Source organism: Hemiscyllium ocellatum, chromosome 24 (genome assembly GCF_020745735.1).
Source record: "Hemiscyllium ocellatum isolate sHemOce1 chromosome 24, sHemOce1.pat.X.cur, whole genome shotgun sequence".
NCBI classification, from domain to species: domain Eukaryota; kingdom Metazoa; phylum Chordata; class Chondrichthyes; order Orectolobiformes; family Hemiscylliidae; genus Hemiscyllium; species Hemiscyllium ocellatum.
This window is the reverse complement of record NC_083424.1, coordinates 43,861,078-43,884,060: the sequence shown is the minus strand read 5'-3', so window position 1 is coordinate 43,884,060 and position 22,983 is coordinate 43,861,078. Positions and strand designations below refer to the sequence as shown.

The 22,983-nt window shown below is 40.7% G+C and overlaps 1 protein-coding gene across 1 annotated transcript in view; it reads right to left on the bottom strand.

Moving 5' to 3' along the window:
* Window positions 1-420: 420 nt before the first annotated feature.
* The window catches only part of sppl3 (signal peptide peptidase 3), a 205,687-nt gene continuing 183,124 nt past the window's right edge, over window positions 421-22,983 (bottom strand). Inside the window, exons 8-11 of the mRNA XM_060843725.1 lie at window positions 22,307-22,470; window positions 13,072-13,259; window positions 11,579-11,688; window positions 421-2,051 (exon numbers count right to left, since the gene is read on the bottom strand). Coding sequence (XP_060699708.1) covers window positions 1,980-2,051; window positions 11,579-11,688; window positions 13,072-13,259; window positions 22,307-22,470 — 534 coding nt within the window. The 3' untranslated portion in view covers window positions 421-1,979. The remainder of the gene's footprint in view (window positions 2,052-11,578; window positions 11,689-13,071; window positions 13,260-22,306; window positions 22,471-22,983) is intronic.

Here is a 22,983-nt window from a genome sequence, read left to right as displayed (position 1 = left end):
GGAAGCTTCTGCCTCAAAAGTTCACACGCATGAACTCTCATCAAGTGGGTGAGACACTCATCAAGAGTGCACTTCTCAACAACCACTGCAAACTCAAATGTCTTTTATAATCTGCAGAAAAGTAACTGACAAAAATGTTTCTTCAGTGATTTAGCTTTTTAATCTAATGCAATTCTGCTATATTGAACATGTCAATAGTAACTTTTATGATCCATAGTTTTCAGCACAGTCAGGTTCGCAGGGTGAATGTGAACACATCATCATCATTCCTCCAGCTGATTCCCCACGGGTAGCACATCAACTCCACTTAATAATGCCACCCCAACAAAATCCTTTTTGAAGGATGTTTGCAATAAACAAAGATAACCACTTCTCTTAAAAAAGTAACTTTGCAGAACACTGCAAAATAAACCACACAGATGCACTTAAACTTTTGGTTTTATTTACAAAGGAATCTTGACTGCGCATGTTATATAGAGATGAAAGATATTGTTCAATTCCAGGGCCAGAAACACACACCTGATGTACAAGGATTGTACAGTAATCATTCAGTCCATCTGACTGCTTTCAGCAAAGCCAGAATCTATAAAATGGCTTCATCAACTTGTCTAGTCTACGGCACGATAACATTACTGTTGTTTTCAAGAAAACAATACCATCTTTAAAAATAATAACCTGACACTCTGGGTGGGTGTATGTTTAGGAAAACACGTTGGGGGCTGGGTCAGTGAGAAGTGGGCATGGAGGAAGAACTTGAAGCATTGTTTGTATTAATTCATTTTGGTTCCAGGCCTTGCACTCTATTCGGAAATCTCTAGGTCTGAAGACTACAATTGCCATCTTGATCGTACAATGATGGCAGGAATTCTAGAGGCACACAAACCTTCAGTTTGGATTCACGTTCTATTGTATGTTAAATTGCTGCTCCCACAGCAGCCAAAGTCAATGCCTATCAGAAAAAATTCTGCGAACCAAATACAAACCCAAGGTACAAAACAGATACTGCTTGTAAACTTGGACAAGATTACACTTATCAACATATGTAGAGCTAACAACGCACATTCGAACAAATGTATACAAAAAAAGAAATATTTACAAGGATACACCACTACAATCAAGAGGGTTTAGGTAACGAGTACCGCTATGATACATGCATTAGCTAAATTAATCAAACCAAAAAAAGAAACGGGGAAACCATAAAAAGTTAACTTTTTTGCTACACCAATCTTAATTGTGCAAGATCAACTCGGGTCATGAACACAGGTACAAGTGCAAACTACAATTACGTTTCTAAAGTCACATATTATGGTATAAGAGCATCTTGGAAGAGGGAACAGTGGGTCTTATACTGAAGCAATATTTAATGCTATACATGCTAAAATTTACAACAGGCCACTTAAGTACACAACATGATTCATCTTGGCGTCTTAACCTTTCTGGATCATTGCAACAAAACGTCAGGTGTAAAGTTAATTACAGCATAGATTTTACTGCATACTCAACTCGTGTCTGTGGGGGGAGGGGAGGAAATAAGAGTCACCGCACAGATAATTACTGAACTCAAGATATGTCGCTGCCTTGTTGTCTTCTTCAGGTTAAAGTTCAAGACAAACCAAACAATCATTGACTTGGCGCTGGTCCCTTTAAACAGGTTTCTTCAAGTTGCGTCTTCTATATGGCAGCTCTATGTACAAGATTAGATTTGACATCTTGTCATTAAAAAGGTGGGCTTCTTGTTCCTTTTTCATTTGTAATATACATGGTACGGCGTGAGTCTGTTGCTAATCCAAAGACTGCAGATGGGTTGGATTAATTGTACAGGGTCTGCATTCCATAAAAGGAAAAGGAAATTCTTCCACAACCATTTTTGTTAACACTTTAAGCACCAATTTTGCTTGATGAGAAGAATGAAACCACATGACACAAATCTTCTGGTGCCCACCGTACGTCATTCCTGCTCTTAGCTCCACTTCATGCCATCATACTTCCAGGAATCGAGAACTGTTTGCCTTGGAGTGGAATGGCTCTGACCACATACGCCGTAAATCACCCTGAGGAAACACAAATACATAACACAAGTGATAGTGACAATCCAAACAATCACCGGCATTTAAAAGATGTCGCAAGGCACTTAGGAGTGCTGGCAAACAAAATTTAACTGCAAACTACACAAGCAAACACTGGTGAAAGATTGGTTTAAAGGATTATTTTACAAAGGAATTCCAAAATGAAACAACATCTCAACCCCATCAACAAAAACAAGCTTCCATACAACCTGTACTCAAAAGAAACCAATAAATTCCTAGCAGGTGCTTCTTAGAAATGGAAATTAATGCATCTTATGTTGCCTTTATATGATGAAATGTTTCAAGAACCATCCAGTAAAACAATCTGGATATCTGCCTATCTGAACACACAACAGCCTCACTTGTTGGCATTTTAAGCTGCTTTTCTGCTTCATTAATATAGCTGACTGCATTATATCATACAAATAATCCTCGCATCTTTGACCCTGACAGCGTGAAACTATGATTCTGCATCAGATTGGATTAAAGTAAAGACAAGGAATGTCTCACACATTTGATCTCTGTGACGACATTAACAGCAAACAGCGTGCATGCCCATAGATGGTAAAGGACACAATACGCAAAACTGGAGGAACACTGTGTGCAATCCACTTGCCCAAAGCCAATTATTGCATCATCTCTACAGCAGGTCAAACTAACAAATCTATACCAATAATAGCCTCATCTTTCTCTATGACGACCTTTGCACTGCCAAAATCACGCATTAACTGAACACTGGGGAGACCCGAGTCGCTACTTCCAATCCCACTATTAACCGTTTCCACTGAAAGAGTCTTCTGCCCCTCTTCCAGCTCGCTACCAGGTTGAATCAGACCATGTCGCTAAATAACCAGGCTTAAAGCCAAGACAATCACCAAAACTACCAACACCCACTTCCATTACTCCCCATTCATAGCACCTGCACCACCCACCAAAAAAAAACTTATACATACGACTGTCACTCCTTCACTGATTTTATCCAGTGCCCTCCTATCCTTCCCCCTTCAAGACAACAATATACACAAACTTCTGTTACCTAAATACAGAACTGCTCATTTAACACTTCAGATATCATTCACCTACACTAACACTCTTTCCATCAATACACAAATAAAAATGTCAGCACTCATCTGAGAATTTTTCTATAGCCTTGTCAAAGCCCATTAGTTGCAATGTACTCCAGCCTGCCTGAACTGGACAGTTTGGTCCTAAAGTTCTGGCCTTTCATGCCCTCCAACCACAGTCCATCGCTGGTGCACTCTAACTCTCTCAAATCTAGGTTTCTTCTAATTTTCTATTTGGCTTTAAGATTTTTTTAAAAAAAGAAATAACTTGCACTGAAATCTGCTTTCAGAACATCCTAAAGGGTTCCACAAAATTAAAGTTTGAAGTTCATTTGGACAGGACAACAGCAAAGAGGCAGATGACTGGGTCATCGATTTCCATGGCTTTGTTTAGGAGACTCTCTCATTAGCCAGAATATGCAGAGAAACCTTTCATAAAGTTTTCATTATTGTATGAGATGACACAAGGTCCTGATTTGATGTCTCATTAAAAGAGAAAGCACCTGTCCTAATAATGTAGAATATATATTCAAAACTCAATTGAAGTGTATCAGATCCTGCATGGTGTTGGTTGACAAGGTGGAGGAAGTGAGGACTGCAGATGCTGGAGACCAGAGCTGAAAGTTGTTGTGCTGGAAAAACACAGCAGGCCAGACAGCATCCGAGGAGCAGGAGAATCAACGTTTTGGGCATAAGCCTTTCTTCAGGGATGAGGCTGGTGTGCCAATCGAGAGAAGATAAAAGGTAGGGAGGAGGGGGCGCTGGGAATACGATAGGTGGAAGGAGGTGAGGGTGAGGGTGATAGGCCGGAGAGGGGGTGGGGCGGAGGGGCTGGGAGGATGATTACAGGTCAAGAGGGCAGTGCTGAATCCAGGGGTTGGGACTGAGATAAGGTGGGGGGAGGGGAAATGAGGAAGCTGGAGAAATCTACATTCATCCCGTGTGGTTGAAGGGTTCCTAGGCGGAAGATGAGGTGCTCTTCCTCCAAGCATCGTGTGGCCAGGGTCTGGTGATGGAGGAGGCCAAGGACCTGCATGTTCTTGGCAGTGTGGGAGGGGGAGTTAAAGTGTATGGCCACGGGACGGTTGACGCGGGTGTCCCAGAGGTGTTCCCTGAAACGTTTCGCAAGTAGGCGGCCTGTCTCCCTAATGTCTCCTCTACATCGGTTAAAAGGTGCTATTTTAAAATTTGGAGACATTTGAAGGACATAAGTAGAAATTTTCTGAGGGTTGAGCAACTTTGGAGCTCTCTACCTCAAAAAAAAAATGTGGAGGCGATGGGGTCACTGAACATGTTTAAAGCAGAGATGGATAGATACGTGCTTGACAAGGGGATGAATGATTAGCAGAGTGGATGGGAACACAAGCAGATCAGCCTTGAACCTAGTGAATGGCAAAACAAGCTGCAGCGGCCAAATGGTCCAACTATTCTGTTCCTATTTTGTATAATCATATGATTCTGGAGTAAATTTGCCACAAAATGGAATGGGAATCATTCTGCAAAAGCTGATTTTGAATTGATTTGATCTTTCTAGGACTCATGTACAAGTACTAATGTACAGGAATGCCCAGGTAATTCTATGTAAAAATTTACCAGAGAAATACATTTGATAGTACTTCTGTCACTTGGTTCACTGTCAATGCTGCTTCTCCGGTCCGATTGGATATCTTTGTACTTGGCACACCCTGTCTTCAGTCATAAAAAGCCCTTTTTGGAGATGGGATGACTTCTGACTTGCCTTAATTTTTAAATTACTGATATGACTTCTGTATTGTAATCTGGTTACTAACATTCTTACTGAGGCAAAAATGTGTCAAAGAGTTTAACTATTAAATACAAGGAGTCCCAATCATTAATCCACTGCATTCCAGAAAGAAAAAGGAGCTTAAAATATTCATGGCAGAACTGTACTAATTATACTATTAAAAACAAATATTCTCCCATGCTGAACAGCAGTATAGCTTATAAAACGTTAAACATTTGAAGCAAACAAGGGCTAGATTTTCCTAACACATCAGAATGCGTGCTGCCCAAAGTCTCCTTTTCCTAGTGTATAGGACTGCAGCTAACCCCATTTTTCACATACCAAGGGTAAGAAAATTAAAATGCACATGATGATTCTGATCACCTACAATTTCCCCTTTCTTATGCTGAAATCAATTCAATGAAATTTTAAAATTAAAATAGATTGCATATCTCAGCATCATGCCAACAGAAATGACAGTTATGGGATGTTACCTGACAGCTGTAGGGCACAAACAGCACTAGTCTATTCAGAAAACATAGCTGTCAATTATAATTCAGGTTTACATAGCACATATAATGTAATAAAACACTCCAAGGTGCTTCACGAGTGTTACAGTACAAACTGTGAAAGCAGCCATACAAGACAGATAGCCAAAAGCTTTGTCAAAGAGGTCTGTTACATGTTGCTACTTAAAAGGAGGAGAGCGCAACTGGGATGCAGCAAGGTTTAGGGAGGGAATTTCAGAATTTCAATCCATACCAGAGGCAGCTAAATGTATAAATATGAACAGTGAGCAATTCAGACTGAGATGAAGAGTCTAGAATTAGGGAAGTACAAATATTCCTGAGGGGTGTTGCTGGAAGTAATTAGAGAGGGTCAGTGTCAAGGCTATAAAGGATTTTAATAAGTGTGACAGAACTAAACGGGAAAGCCAGAAATAGGGGTCCAAATGGCAGATTTCTGAAATTCGAATACAAGAAATTTCTAATCCCAAGGTAGCTTAGGAAACATAACTAGCAGTTGGCGGTATGGAACACAGAACAGGCCCTTCAGCCCACGATGCTGTGCCGACTACTGATCCTCATGTATGCACCCTCAAATTTCTGTGACCATATGCATGTCCAGGAGTCTCTTAAGTGTCCCCAATAACCCGGCCTTAACAACTGCTGCTGGCAACGCATTCCATTTACAACTCTCGGTGTAAAGAACCCACCTCTGACATCCCCTCTATACTTTCCTCCAACCAGCTTAAAACTATGACCCCTCGCGTTAGTCATTTCTGCCCTGGGAAATAGTCTCTGGCTATCAACTCTATCTATGCCTCTCATTATCTTGTATACCTCAATTGTCCTCCTCTTCTCCAATGAAAAAAGTCCTAGCTCAGTCAACCTCTCCTCATAAGATAAGCCCTCCAGTCCAGGCAGCATCCTGGTAAACCTCCTCTGAACCCCCTCCAAAGCATCATCTTCCTTATAATAGGGCGACCAGAACTGGACGCAGTATCCCAAGTGTGGTCTAACCAAAGTTTTATAGAGCTGCAACAAGATCTCACGACTCTTCAAATCAATCCCCCTGTTAATGAAAGCCAAAATACCATATGCTTTCTTAACAACCCTGTGCACTTGGGTGGCCATTTTAAGGGATCTATATATCTGCACCCCAAGATCCCTCTGTTCCTCCACACTGCCAAGAATCCTATCCTTAATCCTGTACTCAACTTTCAAATTCGACCTTCCAAAATGCATCACCTCACATTTATCCCGGTTGAACTCCATCTGCCACCTCTCAGCCCATCTCTGCATCCTGTCAATGACCCACTGCAGCCTACAATAGCCCTCTAAACTGTCAACGACACCTCCAACCTTTGAGTTATCTGAAAACTTGCCGACCCATCCTTCAATCCCCTCATCCAAGTCATTAATAAAAATTACAAACAATAGAGGCCCAAGGACAGAGCTCTGTGAAACACCACTCAACATAGACTTCCAGGCAAAATATTTTCCTTCTACTAACACTCGCTGTCTTCTGTTGGCCAGCCAGTTCTGTATCCAGACAGCTATGTTCCCCTGAATCCCATTCCTCCTGACCTTCTGAATGTGCCTACCATGGGGAACCTCATCAAATGCCTTGCTGAAGTTCATATACACCACATCCACAGCTCAACCCTCACCAACTTTTCTAGTCACACCCTCAAAGAACTCGATAAGGTTTGTGAGGCATGACCTGTCCCTCACAAAGCCATGCTGACTGCATTTAATCAAGCCATGCTCTTCCAGATGGTCATAAATCCTATCCCTCAGAATCCTTTCTAACACCTTGCAGACGACAGACGTGAGACTTACTGGTCGTAATTGCCAGGGATTTCCCAATTTCCTTTCCTGAAGAGAGGAATTACATTTGCCTCTCTCCAGTCCTCAGGTACGACTCCAGTGGAGAGCGAGGATGAAAAAATCTTCGCAAGTGGCGAAGCAATTACACTTCTCGTTTCCCAAAGCAGCCGAGGACAAATCTGGTCCGGGCCCAGCGACTTGTCAATCTTAAATGTTTGACAAAATTTTCAGCACATCAGCATCCTCTATCTCTATCCATTTCAGCATACACACCTGCTCTTCAAAGGTTTCATTTACTACAAAGTTCGTTTCTTTTGTAAAGACAGAAGCAAAAAACTCATTTAGGGCTTCCCCTACATCCTCAAACTCCACACATTCCCTACGCTATCCTTGATCAGCCCCACTCTTTCTTTGACCATTCTCTTACTCCTCACATAAGTGTAAAATGCCTTTGTGTTCTCCCTAATCCGTTCTGCCAAGCCCTTCTTGTGCCCCCTCTGGCTCTCCTCGAGTCATTTTTAAGCTCCTTTCTCGTCTGCCTGTAATCCTGTAGAGCTGAGCTTGACCCCAGCTTCCTCCACCTTATGTAAGTTACCTTCTTCCTTTTGACGAGAAGCTCCACCGCTCTCGTCATCCAAGGTTCCTTTATCTTACCACTTCTTGCCTGTCTCAGAGGGACATATTTATTCATCACTTGCAACTGTTCCTTAAACAGTCTCCACATGTCTATAGTGCCTTTACCATGGAATAATTGCTCCCAATCCATGCTTCCTAACTCATGTCTAATCGCATCATAGTTTCCTCTTCCCCAATTAAATATCCTCTCTTTTTGCCTAATCTTCTCGTTCTCCATAGCTATGTAGAATGTGAGGCAGTTGTGGTCACTTTCATCAAAATGCTCTCCCACCACAAGGTCTGATACCTGTCCCGGCTCGTTTCCGAGCACCAAGTCTAAAACAGCCTCGCCTCTCGAACTACTCGGGCAAACCTTCCACCCAGGACATTGGTCCCCTTCCAGTTCAGATGCAATCCGTCCTTCTTGAACAGGTCCCATCTTCCCCAGAAGGCATCCCAATTATCTACATATCTGAAGCCCTCCCTCCTACACCAGCTGCGCAGCCACGTATTAAGCTCCCTGCTCCTCGCATTACGGTATGCCCCGTAATTTTTTTGTTTAAATCAGCTACACAGACCTCAGAGGCTGGTGCTGGCAGGAACATGTAGAACTGGATGTCAATGACATGACTGGCGTGCCAATGTTGATCACTATGTCTGCAACATCGTAGTGGCTACGCACACATGCAGCTCACAGGGAATGCATGGGGCAGGAATTGAAAACAATGGCTGCAATCTTATCAACATGTAATTGCAAGAAATTTCTGATCGTCTAATACTGGATGTTGGATATACAGTCGAATAGTTAGCAACAGTGAAGGAGCTGAGTGAGGTGGAGAGATAGAACTGGTGTTAAGAACGCAACCCAGCTGGTGAAGGTGTTCCCATCCAGCTGGATTACAGGGGAGAGCTGTTGGGAAGATAATGGTAGCAGTCAATCTCGTCAAAAGCTGTGGGTAGATTGAGAAAGAATGACAAAGAAATAGTTTACAGGAAGTGGGATTAAAATGGGCAGCTCTGTTGAACATGGTTGAATAACCTTTCTGTGCTCCATTCTTCTATGAAGGTATCTTGGAATGCACATAACTTGCTAACAGTTTATAAAGCAGTGTCTGCATATTTAATCTCCACAGTATGTGTTACATAGCACATACCTAACTGTGATCAACTGTGATTATGCTAAATAATTTAGTGGAGGAAATAGGAGATTGCACAAGTAAAAATGATCCAAATTTACTTACTAATAAAATTGCTTAGCAACTAAAGACAGGAAGGATGCTCCTTTTCATAAGGCAGGTTTTTTTATTAGCCTTTTAAAGTGTATTTAAATTGGAAAGCATATTCGTCCGGTGATGAGATATTGCAGCTATTTTTTCTCAAGTTATGGATGGAGATTAGATGCCCTTAACAAAACTTAAAGCAGTTGAGGAATTGTCTTGCCTTATATTGCATTGCTGGCAGTTCATTGGAGGTTTACTAGCCTGATACCTGAATCATCAGGTTGTCTCATGACAAGTATTGGACAGGCTGGAGTGTTGCATCTGGAGTTTAGAATAATGAGAAGCTATTCGACTAAAATGTTCAAGTTCCTGAATGGTCTTGAAAAGGTCGATGTGGAAATGTTGTTTTCCCTTGTGGGTCAGTCCAGAACTAGGGGGCAGAATTTTAAAATTAGGAGTCGTTCTTTTAGGGCAGAAATTAGAACTTTTTTTTCTGAGAATTGTGCAATCTGAAAACTCTGCCTCAAAAAAACTGGGGAGGTGGAGTTGTTGAATATTTTAAAGACTGAAGTGGACAGGCTCTACTTTCCTTTGGAAGGGGAATTGAGTTTTCAGCAGTGGGTGGAATTTGAAGCAGAAAAGGTCAGCCATGATCTGACTGAATGGTGGAGTAGGCTCAAGGGACTGAATTGTCTACTTCTGCTCCTATTTTCTATGTTCAAAGTGATTAATCACTTTGAAGAAGATTTCACAGAATGCTCCAGCTATATAGAACATTAGTGAGACCACACCTGGAGTACTGCACATAGTATTTATTTAAGGATGCAAGTGCATTGGAAGCAATTCAGAGAATGTTTGCAAGTCAAATATCTGGAATGGGGTCGGTTGACTAATGAGGTAAGATCGGATGGGCTATGCTTTTATCCACTGGAGTTTAGAAAAGTAAGAGGTGATGTTTGAAACACTAGTTCCTGAGGGATATAAAGGTTCGATGTGGAGAGGGTGTTTTGTTTTTGAGAGTCCAGAATTGGGTTCATCATGTGAAAATATGAGGTCACCCATTATAAAACAGAGATGAGGAATAGGATTCTCTCTCAGGAAGTCGTGAGCTTTTGTCAATTGGAAGTGATGTTGTGGCTTCATAAAAGTTTGGTTAGGCTGCTTTTAGAGCATTGCGTTCAATTCTGGTGGCCACATTACAGGAAGGATGGGGAGGCTTTGGAGAGGATGCAGACAAGATTTACCAGGACGCTGCCTGGATTAGAGGGTATGATCTATAGAGGAGAGCTGGACAAACTAGGGTTGTTTTCTCTGGAGCGGTAGAGGGGAAACCTGATAGAAATTTATAAAATTGAAAGAGGCATAGATAGGGTTGTCAGAATCTTTTTCCCAGAGTTGAAATGTCTAAAACTAGAGGGCATGCATTTAAGGTGAGAGGGAAGAAGTTCAAAAGGAGAGGTGAAGGGCAATTTTTTTTTAAAAAACAGAATGGTATGTGCCTGGAATGCACTGTCAGAAATAGTGGTGGAGGCAGATATGATATGGATATTTAAGGAGCCTGGAGATAAGCACATGAATAAGCAAGGAATGGAGGGATATGGACCGTAGCAGACAGAAGGGATTAGTTTAAATTTGGCATCTTGGGTCGAAGTGCCCATTTGCTGTGCTACATTGTACTGTGTTCTTCCTCAAAAGACATTGCAATCAGTGTCTTTGCATTATTTTATGGTAAACAGAAAACTTCTTGGTAAACAAAGGGGTGAAAAGTAATTGAGAGGTAGTCTAGACTATCACCAGAAACTCTACTGTGTGGAAACAGGCATTCGGTTCATTGAATCCTCACCGACCCTCCCAACACACCCTCCCCATCCCTGTAACTCTGCATTTCACATGGTTAATGGACCAAGCCAGCACATCCTTAGACACTATGGGACAATTTAGCCTGGCCAATCCACCTTTGAACAGTTGGAGGAAATTGGAGCATCCAGAGGAAACCCACACAGACACAGGGGGAATGTGTAAACATCACACAGACAGTTGCCTGAAGTGGAATTAAACCCAGGTCCCTAGTGCTGTGAGGCAGCAATGCTAACCACCGAGTCACCATGTTGCCCATATGGCGTGATCAGATCAGCCATTATATTAATGAACAGCACAGCAGGTTATAGGAGCCGAATAGCCTAGTCCTGCTCCCAATTTGCATGAACCAACCTGGTTTCTGCAGGATAAATCTTTATTTTGTTCTGCATCCCTTCCTGAACATAAGACTAAAGATTTCCCACATTTTCCCAAATATTTGGAATTTTGAGGAAAGTTGGATTTCACTATATTTAAATTGTCAAGGCCTGATTAGTTCACAGTTGTACAACATTAAATGGGAACACACAGCAGGCAAGTACTGACAATGCAAAGGAGCAATGTCAGATGGAGGTGGATAAAGGCTGAGCAAAACCTATTGAGCATACAGAGTGGAAAAGTAACCAACAAGATTAAACCGCAGATCGTTGGCTTTTTTAGGTTTTTACATTCTACTCACCTTCAAATAAGCCATGGTGAGCAGTGGTAGCAGTGTAAACGGAACGAGGTACAAGAGTGCAGGTTGAGCAGCCCGGTGAATTCTAGATGCTACAGTGGCTGTCAAAAGACCTAAATCAAGAGTCAGATTATCAGGGGAAAAAAAGGACAACTTCTAAAATGGAAATATCATTGAAGATTTTATAACTTATTAAAAATGCATTTATACAGTTATAGTTCATTTAGCAGTCCTGACGCATTCAGAAGAAAACTTTTAAATCAGGAAAGCTTATGTTGCTGATTACAATTTTTACATTAATCAATTTATTGGCTTGAACATAACTGGCACAAAAATTCTTAGTTATGCTTAATGACTCAAGTACTTAACTGTCTCAGTTTCTCCCTTGCTCACAGCTCCCACATCCAACTCACCAGTCTCTTCTGTTTGTTGCTTTCCCCACACCCCACTTGTTGTTGACCCCTTGTACCATTCCTTTCCCAGTCCCCCTGTACACTGCTTCACTTTCCAATTCACCCAGTCCCCATTTCCTTTTGGTTTGACTTTCTATGTGCAAAGGACAGAAGTGGCAAATGTGAGGGAAGCAACAGCAAGCAGTAGAGGAGGGGAGACAGGGAGCAGCATTTTGTTTTAAAATACTGGAGAATGTTCAGTAACTACACTAAAACAAAAATAATCAGCAGTGGTTAGAGGAGGAATGTCCTTAATTTACCAACCGTGCTACAAAGTAAGTGGATTTTATATGGTGGACACTTGTATACTGCTGTATCATACTACTATTGAAGTAAGAATGCCTTTGGATAATTCCTTACAATTTCAAAACACTGCACTGCTATACAGCAAGAATAACTTTTGCAAGTGCAGTCGCTGCTTTTTACATTTACATTCTGTGAAGTTCTATAGATGTTAATGAGATGGGTGGGGGTATTGGTTGTGGTTAAAAACTCTGGACAGAACACCAGATCGACCAATACTCTTCCCTCTTGTGAATGCTACATTCAGTAATGCAGTGATTTCTGTTAACATCCTAGGGCACAGCTTGAAATCAGAGGGTAATGACTCAAGGAGGTACCGAAACCAAAAATCTCAATATGAAATTCCTTGAAGCAATAGATGCAGAGCAACAAAAAGTTTGAGATTTCAGGGGTCAGCTATAACCAAGAAAATAGGAAAGAAGCAATGCAAGTCATGCTAACTGGTTTAAACAGAAAAAGGAATAGGTCGATTTCTAGACCTTAAAGACATCAAGGTATGTGAGGAGGGAGCATTATGGCATTATGATAGAGGATCAGCCTTATCATACTGATGGCCTACTCTTGATCTTATTTCCTACATTTCTACAATTACCTAATTAAATAATAAATTTTATATACAAATGAACATTTTAAATTTCAGTATTGTAAATAACTCACATCGTTAATTGGGATAAACTGCCTGTGCCACTAGGAATCAATTTTCAACAATATTCTTATTTCTACTGAATTGCTTCCACTTACCTACAAAGTAACCAATCAAGGTACAATGGAAGTATGACACCTTCTGCATACGACCAGGTATATTAGGTGGAATAGCCTCACTGTTAGATACTTTCTTATAGTTATCATATCGAAGCACAAAGCACAACAGAAGTCCTGGCATGACAATGTCTCCAATTCCTAGCATTGAAAAGTGGGTGCCCGTGGAACTGCACAAAACAAAAAAGGTAGACTGTTTAGTATCTTTCAATTTTTTTTACACAAAAGCTCCACTTTGCATTTTTAACTTACTTTGAAGATTATAAATATTAAGACTGTAAGATTCTTAACGTTTTCTTCAAAGCACCATTTTTGTAACCTCTGGAACTGTACAAATTTGAATTAAATAGAATTGATTTTAGCACCAAAGTACTGTTAACTAACCTGTCAAATGCTTAACCAATATTATCCTACAGTAACTAATGCCTTAAATGCAACTCTGGTTTGTGTACAAAGCAGCAAAAATACCATGGTCTGATGAGAATGAACAGGAGCTACTTAAAATACATGTCACCATTCAGTTGAGTTTGATATGAGCAGAGGACCTGCATTCACCAGGCCTCAAGATGATGCCAATTCATGTTCATCCATAAGTTTTGAAACAAATATCGGTGTCTGAAATAATTCTTAGACTTGCTAACATTCTAAATTATACCATTAATCTGAAATTTTGGGCAGACCAAAAATATGGCAACTTTGGAAATAAAATTCACTTCAACTAGATTTATTCTTTAAAAATGCCTTTAAACAATGCTGGAAGAGACAGTGAGTGAGTTAACAATCTCTAGTGATGGTCATTAGTTTCAAAGTGAGGCAGAAGTTAGCATTTGTTGATAGAAATGCCTGCTAGAAACTAATCACATCAGATTGGTCAGATAATATTCCAAGTTTTTTGTGAATATGTTTGCAACTGTAAGAGAAGCTAAAACAAGTTAGTGATTGCTGCAATCAAATCATCGAATGGTTACACAGCACAGGAAGAGATTCTTCTGTCTGTCCAGTCCATGTCAGTTGTCCAAATAGTTCCTCTCCTTCTTTCCCAACAATCTACAAATCATTTTCCTTTTAAAGCCAGTGAAGCTGCCTCCACCACCCTTTCAGGATTCAAGATCACAACCAATTGATGCATAGAACAAATCTTTTTCTTCATGCTACCGTAGATTCTTTCGCCAATCACTTCCGACGTGTGCACCATATTTGAGCGGTAGCCTTGGGGGAGATGCGCCATCACCAGCCTACGCCACCCTATTAGACCTGGGGATTTTTCCAACATCCAATTCATTAAAATGTTCTTCCTCACACAGTGGGTAAGAATGTTACACAATCTCTTCCCATGTTCCACCAGAGGGGGTAAATTTGGCAACACCAGAAGAAGAAATACCAGATCCACTTTAACTCTGATCTCCAGAATGTCCTTCAGCTCCCTTATTATAGCACTCCAGTATGTCTGGATTTTACAACATGACCAATAGCAGTGTGTGCCTATACTAACGTTACATTTGGGACACCCTGATGACTCTCCTCTCTTGAACTTAGCTAGCTTCTCTGGTGCCATACGAGCCCAGTGTAAATCTTCAATTGCATAGGCCTGCACTTTGTTACATATTGAAATTTTCTTTATATTTTCCCATATATCTTCCAATACTTCCAATGAAATATCCTCTCCTAGCTCCTGATTCCATGCCCTATAGAGTCCCTCCACGTCCTGCCTGTAAATGATAAAAAGTACTAACTGAAAGAGCGCCCATACACTGGAGTACTCTTTTCTCCATGTCTGACTTGTAAAACTGCGCCAGAAGCGTGGTCTTCTTCTGTGTATAATCCCTTATCTGAAAGTACCAGAAAAAAGGTCCCTATTAGACAATCCATATTTCTGACTTAGCTGGCTAAATGACATCAAGACCTTCCCCTCAAATAAATCTCCCAAACAAGAGATTTCTTTTTCTCCCATAACTTAAAGCTGGAGTCCATTGCCTCAGGTTTAAGTCCTTGGGCTCCCACCAACGGTGTAAATGGTGAGGTCTTAAGCTAAATGTCCTCGACTTGCCTCATTACCCTCCAAGCTTTCACTGTATTTAAAATGATTGGACTCTTACACTGTTTGGTCACGGATTTCATCTTAGATTAACTGGGGGACATCTTGACTATTCCCGATGAAGGGCTTTTGCCCGAAATGTCAATTCCTTGGATGCTGCCTGACCTACTGTGCTTTTCCAGCACCACTCAAATCTAAACTCTGCGAGGCTTGGCAAGGCAAATCAACTCTGAATCCCCCCCGTAACCAGTCACCCACATTTACTAACAAAACGCATATTTGATATCTCTTCAAGTCCTAAAGGTCTTGAAGCCCCCCATCCCTCTCCAAAAGCCTCACAATCTAAGTTGTGGCATCCAGATTTGGACACAATACTCCATTGTAGTTAAATGGAGATTTTAAGTATTCATCATAACTTCTTTGCTTTTGTTCTCTATGCCTCTACATATGAAGGCCAAGAACCAATATTGTTCTTAAACTGCTTTCCAAAGTGCCTTACCATATTCAATAATTTGTGCAAACATACTCTAACACACCTCTCAAAAAAGCCAAAAGAACTGCAGATTCTGGAAATCAAACAAAAATTGAATTTTGCTGGAAAAACTCAGCAGGCCTAGTGGCATTCATGTAGAGAAACTAGTGTTAATGTTTTAGGTCCAGTGACCCTTCTTCAGAAGGGAAGGTCTGTTCTGAAGAAGGGACATTGGACCTGAAATGTTAACTCTGGTTTCTCTATACGGATGCTACCAGACCTGAGTTTTTTCACCAATTTCTGCTTTTGTTCTCAACATACCTCTGTTTTTATACATTCTTCGGAACTCTATTCTTTGCCTTATGCTGCTGCTTCACTTTCTGGTCACCAAAATGAATCACATTCGCATATCGGATTGATCATTTCATTTTGAATTGTTTTAAAAAAAAAGGCTCCCACCACCAAGGTTACATTGAGAAGCCAATAGTTGTTCAATTTATCCTTATGTTCTTGCTTAGGAAAGGGTAAAATACTTGTAACTCTCCAGACGCTGACACCTCCCCTGTATCTAAGAGAGACTGAAAGATTATGGCCAAGTACCCTGACATTTTTCACCTCTAAGTCCAAATGGGATGCCTGTAGCTTCCTGAAGGAAGCAATGACTGACTTACTTTTAACTACAGCCAGAATTCCCAACTGCATTTTTTTAAAATCAGGGTTTAGTTGTCTATTTTATCAACCAGCTCATTTTAGTGTAACATTGTTAGCATTGCTTCCTTGATAAAGCCACATGCAAGACTTTAGTACCTTAGTTTTACTTGTTGTATCCAAGTGTGGATCTTTATAGATCTTAGAGTAAAAAATGAGGTCTGCAGATGCTGGAGATCACAGCTGCAAATGTGTTGCTGGTCAAAGCACAGCAGGTTAGGCAGCATCTCAGGAATAGAGAATTCGACGTTTCGAGCATAAGCCCTCCTGATGAAGGGCTTATGCTCGAAACGTCGAATTCTCTATTCCTGAGATGCTGCCTAACCTGCTGTGCTTTGACCAGCAACACATTTGCAGCTTTATAGATCTTAATCAACTTCACTCTTACTATGCATTCATTATTTATAAATGCACAACTGAATTCAGTATTAGCTGCTGTCCTATTCTCTTTGCCTATCTTAATTTCTTTTTAGTTCACCTCTGAACTTTTCATATTCTTCACTTTGGTAATTATTTGTACTATCAATCTTATCTCTTTTGTGTCCTATTTCTCTGCTTCATCATAGCTCTTTTCTTAGCCAGAGAGCTCAGGTGGGAAAGTACCTCAATTATACCCAAACCACCACCTCTTTAAAAGGCTGCATATTTTTCAATTACATTTTTTATCAATCTTTGATTGCAATTTCCCTAAACTAAATGCATCCTCAGCTCACTAAAACAGATAATTCTCCAATTAAGTATTATTATTCCATGTAGTCTTCTATGCTTCTATAGCTGACCTTCTGGATATTATCATGATTCCCAAATGTTGCCCAATAGACATTCGCACCGCTCGAAATATCCCCATTCTCTAGAACCAGATCTGGCAAAGGCTTCACCCTGGTCGGGCTGCAAATGTGCTTTTCAAGAAAGTTGTCCTAACCTAACCTCCTTTCCATATGCTCTTTACAATATTGCTAATTCGAGTGTTTATTACAACCATTGAAGCCACCCAATAATTATTACTCTATTGTTCCTTACACTTTTTTAAAAAAAGTTATCTATAAAGTCACTACATGCAGTAATATTGGTCAGCTTTGACTAGGATTTATGTAGTTCTGTTTGAGATCCTTTCAGAACATCCTTCCTCCTTGCCTCTCTCACACTAACATGTTCCTTAATTATGGCCACCCACCTCTCCTTTCTAACCTTCCCAATCTTTCTTAAACACCTTGTATCCAGAAATATTTAGTACCTAGTACGGCCATTTTAAAAACTAGATCTCTGTCATCTCCACAAATTAATATTCCCCCTGTAGTTATTTACATCTGCAACTCATCACCCTTATTTACCACACTATGTGTGTTTATACACAAGCACTGTAAGGTTGAATCTATCTTTTCAGTCTGATCCAATTTGCTGTGATATTATATTGAACAAAATTTTAATAGGCTTTCTTCAGCTTAGCAACACAATAACCAGCCAACAAATACTTATCCATCGGCGTTGTGGAGATAAATAAAATTCTGATCATCAGAGAGAGATTTGTGCTGCTGCATTCAATTCCGAGAAAGCCACCAACATATTCTCTTGTGCATTCAATGCCCCATCGGCTATTACCACATTGCGGCATTGGGAGGAGTATTACAAATCCACAGCACTGATATTACATTCAACAACTGCATCTAATTAGTGTCTGAAACATGGCAAAATGTTCCAATGTATAATTAACTGGAACATTATCAAACACTGTGCTGCACAAGGAGAAAGTAGGACAGATCACCATAGGAAAGTTTTAAGAAGCATCTTTAGATTTGCTGGGAGGAAAGAAGGGAAGAGGGAAATGGAAAAAGTTCATCAGGAAATCCCAAGGCCAAGGGCTGCATGCATAGCAAGTTCAGGGCAGAGGTACACAGACCAAAACTGGATTTCTGTAGATGTTTGTTTTGCAGGGGGGGGTGGGCGGGGGAAGAGGAAGAGTGGAGTTGGAAGATGGGAGTCCAACTTGGAGTGTGTTAGAACAGTCAAAGCCTAGAGTCAGCAAATGCACTGAGGTAAGTGGAGTTGATGCTTCAGTGGAGGAGATGGGGAGTATTTATGATGACATAACCATGTAGCTGGATGTTTGTGCCTGAGTAAAATATGACTAAGGCATTGAAATGGTCTGGCTCAGCCTCAGACATTTCCCAAAGGCTCTGTGAATATATGCTTGAATGATTAGTTGCCTGCCTACTTCCAGAAGGAACAGCTATTTCAAACAGGAAAAATCTGTTAAAGGATGGCTATCACATAGATTCACAATAAGGTAAACAAAAGAATGCTGGGTCGTAATCCTTTAATCGAGGTGATCCCAGGTGCTCAACCTCTGTAGCTCTAGAGGATTACCATTGACTTAGCAAATGAAAGTGCAGTCGCAGATGTGTCTCGATTATACGACATATCAACAAAACCAAGGTTTCTGTCATCAGTTAACTAGAGCTCAGGGTCTCTCTATCTCTAAAATGTGCCTAGATGTTGAATTTGCAGCTGGAATAACACATCGCCAAAAGGTTGCTACAGTTCTTCAGATCTCAGCCTTCCAGAACAGAGATGACAAAGAGCATATTAAACCAGGCCAACCAGCTGCAAGCAACCATGAAACAATCACTCACTCAAGTTATACGAAGGAATGCCCGATTACCACTACCATAATTCAGCAGTAAAGCTTAAACAAAATAATAAATTGCAAAGTAAAGCCTACTACTGTATTCCACTCAGGTCCAATTTATATTGTTGCAAAGAACAGGCAAACAATCTTCCCACAGCTCTCATTCATTGTATAACTTCAATCCATATACAGAAAACAAATTCTGGCAACTTACTAAACTTACTTATTCCTATCTTGGATTTTGTTTTCACCACTTGTGATTCCTCTGACATTTTATGTGGAATACACAATTTCCAGTTTCATCAGCTCAGGAACTTTCTCTTCACGACTGGTATGTAATCCCTTGAAATCTCCATATTTCAGCAGGACAATTTGAGGCCTCTCAGCTTCTTTCTTGAACAGAAGCTTGGATAGCACCCTACTGCCACCACCACCTTCGCTTGCTTGGCTAAGCTTGCTCTCACTGAATAATTTCTCCTTTAACACATCTCAATTGTCTCCATGGGCACCCACATGGGCCCTAGTTATATGCATTGCTTTGCAGGGTATATGGAACATTTCTTGCTCCAATCCTTCTTAGGATACCCTCCTACAAACCTTTCTTCGGTACACTGATGATACATCATTGGTGCTGCTTCCTGCTTTCATCCAGAATTTTAAAACTTCAGTTTCCAATTTCCATCCTTCTCTCATATTCAACTGAGCCATCTTTGAGTTTTCCCATTTCTTCCTTGACTTCTCAATTTCCATTTCTGGGGATAGGTTGTGCACCAGTATCCACTACAAATCTACTGACTCCCACAGTGCAGTTGCCAACATTTCTTCCACCCAGCTTCCTACAGGAACTTGACTCCATTTCTATTCTCCAAGTTCCTCAGTCTCCGCTGCGTCGATTCTGATTATGTTACCATAAGATGTAGGAGCAGAAGGAGGTCATTCAATCCATCAAGTCTGTTCCACTATTCAACGAGATTATGGCTGATAGGATACTCTTCATCTCCAATTTCCTTTTTCCTTACCTTGACCCTTGATTGGAAAGGTTGTTCCCCTTAAGGAAGGGTCTAGGGCAGAGGACATCCCATAAGGGGAGCAACCTTTCCAATCTACCTTGTTAAGTCTTCTAAAGAATATTGCTTGTTTCTTAGCCATCTCAATTCCAATGACTATAGGCTCAACTTACTCAACCTCTCTTCATATGACAGTCCCACTGCACCTGGTGAACCTTCTATGGGCTGCCAAAGCCAATATATCTTTCTTTCGATAAGGAACCAAAACCTGTTCACAGTATTCTAGCTGTGGTCTGACTACTACCTTGCCAAATTTTAGCAAAACATTCCATTTTTATACTCCATTAAAATAAAGACCAAGTTTCATTTGCCTTCCTTATACCCGCTAAACTTGGATGCTACCTTTTCAGAATCACAGACGAGGTCTCCAAATCCCTGTGTGCTGTAGCTTTCTCCATTTAAATAGTATCCAGCTCCGCCATTCTTCCTACAAAAGTGTTTTACCTCACCGTATCCCACTTTACATTCACCTGTCGAGTTTTATCCACACACAATCTGTCTATAACCCTCTCAAAGACTGTGCGTCATCCTCAAGACTTGACTTTCCACATAATTGCATCATCTTCAAAACGTGGTTACAGTATATTCACTTTCCTCATTCAAGTGAGGAATATATATTTTAAATAATTGTGGCCCTAGCACGGATTCCTGTGGCCCTCCACTAGTTACAGGTTGCATTCCTGAAAATGCCCCCCTTACTCTAACTCCCTGCTTACTATTAGTTAGCCAAACCTCTATCATACTTGTATAGTACCTCCAACACATAATGGGCTCTTATTAAACAGTGGTACCTTACCAAACACATGCTAAAAATCCAAACGTATTACATCCAGTATTTCCCCTTTATCTATCCTGCTGGTCATATCCTTAAAATATTTAAAAATATATCAAGTATTACTGTTACTTCATGAATCCATGCGATTCTGTTTGATCATTTATTTCTAAATGCTATGCTATTACATCCTTAATAATAGATTCTAACATTTTCCCAATAACAGATGTCAAACTAATTGACCTATTCATTCTTATCCTTTCTCTATTAAAGTGTTAGAGTTATAGCTTTCCAATCATCCTGGGCTTTTCCAAAATCGAAATCTTAAAAGATCATCATTTCATCCACTGTCTCCAGAAATACATTCAACAGGGCTGCTTATGACATGCTTTCCTTTTTCACTCGAGTTGATAGGAACCTTGGCCATGTTGGATCCACATTATGCCCTCAGCCTTTTCCCTTACTTCCAAAGTAGTGAGTGTTCTCCTTTGCCCTAGTTTTCCATTCTACAATCTCCACATTCAAAAGATCATTCTCCTTTTTTTGATGCCAAACACATGATCGCCTTCCATCAGCAGTCTGCAGCGAGTGCCCCGTCCCCCTTTCTCTTTCCAATCCACTCCTGTTACACCCTGGCCCACTCCTCCTTCATTCCCAACAGCACCTTCTTGGCACCTACCTATGCAATTACAGAAAGACATGCTCCTTTGCTTCATCTCCCTGCAGTCCAAGGCCCCAAATACACATTCCAAATAAAGCAATGATTTATTTATACTAGTCTACTATATTTCAATCTATTCCTCCATATTCATTGGTCATATTGCAATCTCTAGTAAAATGGAGAGACCAAATGCTGACTGAATGACCGCTTTGTGAAACATCTGTGTTTGGAATGCAGGAATGATTCTGACCTTCCCATTGCTTGCCATTTCAATACACCAGTTTGCTCTAAGACTAACATTTCTGTCACCTGCCTGTCGCAATACTCCCATGAAACTCAATACAAGCTTGTAGGAGAGAACTTTATTTTCCAGTTGGGCACTTCACAGCCTTCAGGAATCAGCAATGAGTTCAGTAACTTCAGGCCATGAATTGTGAACTCCATCTTGATCCCCCCATCCAAATACTCACCTATTATCTTAGCTGTATGGGCTTGCTCTCTATAGAGCTTAAGTATTTGCTGCTTTAGCATCTACCATTAACATCTACTCAGCAGCTGTTCTATTTCCCTATTCTATTAACATTCCCTTTATCATCTGTTCTACTTTTTCCTCCACAAAAAACCAATCCAGATCCTTTCAGTTTCAAAGAGGAGTCACATTGGACTTGAAACATTAATGTTGTTTCACTTCCCACAGCTGCTACTAGATGTATTGAATATCTGCACATCTAGTTTTCTTTCAAATTTGTTGAAGACTGTTTAATATCACCAGAGGAAACAGGCAACGTGCACAGTGCATGTCAAGAATTCAGATTTCCTGAGAATATTCACATCAGGCCCAAGATATCAGATTATATGCTTTGCCATTACACTCACCTTGGAAACACCAATTTTCCAGGTAGTGAGAGGCGAGGAACATCCCGTCCAACATTAGGTCCCAAATGAAGTTTCCTTGATAACACATCTAAAGGATTGTCAGCAGGCTGAGTGGCCACTTTCACCATGACATTGCTGTTGAAGATGTAAGCAGAGAAGAATACCTGAAAGGCAGAGGGAAAGAAGTGGGGTAGGGGCAGATATTAAATATTAATTGAGAGTTATTAAATCATAGGATGGCTACAGTGAATACAGAATCCATTAAAGTTCGATTCACACAGCAAGGAAACAGACCCTTTGGTCCAACCAGTCTTATCTATACCTCTAATTATTTTATAAACTTCTATTAGGTCACCTCTCAACCTCCTATATTCCAGTGGGAAAAAAAAGAGTCCCAATTTATCTAGCTTTTAGCTCTGACCTTCCACATCTGGCAACATCCTGATAAATCTATTCTGAACCCTCTCCAGCTTGATGATATCCTTCCTATAACTGGGCGACCAGAACTGGACACAGTATTCCAGAAGAGGCCTCACCAATGTCCTATACGACTTGACGTCCCAACTCCTATAAGAAAATGACTGAGTAATTAAGGCAAGCGTGCCAAATGTCTCGTTAGCCATAATGTCCACATGTGACGCAAACTTATGTACCTGCACCCTTAGGTCTAGTACATC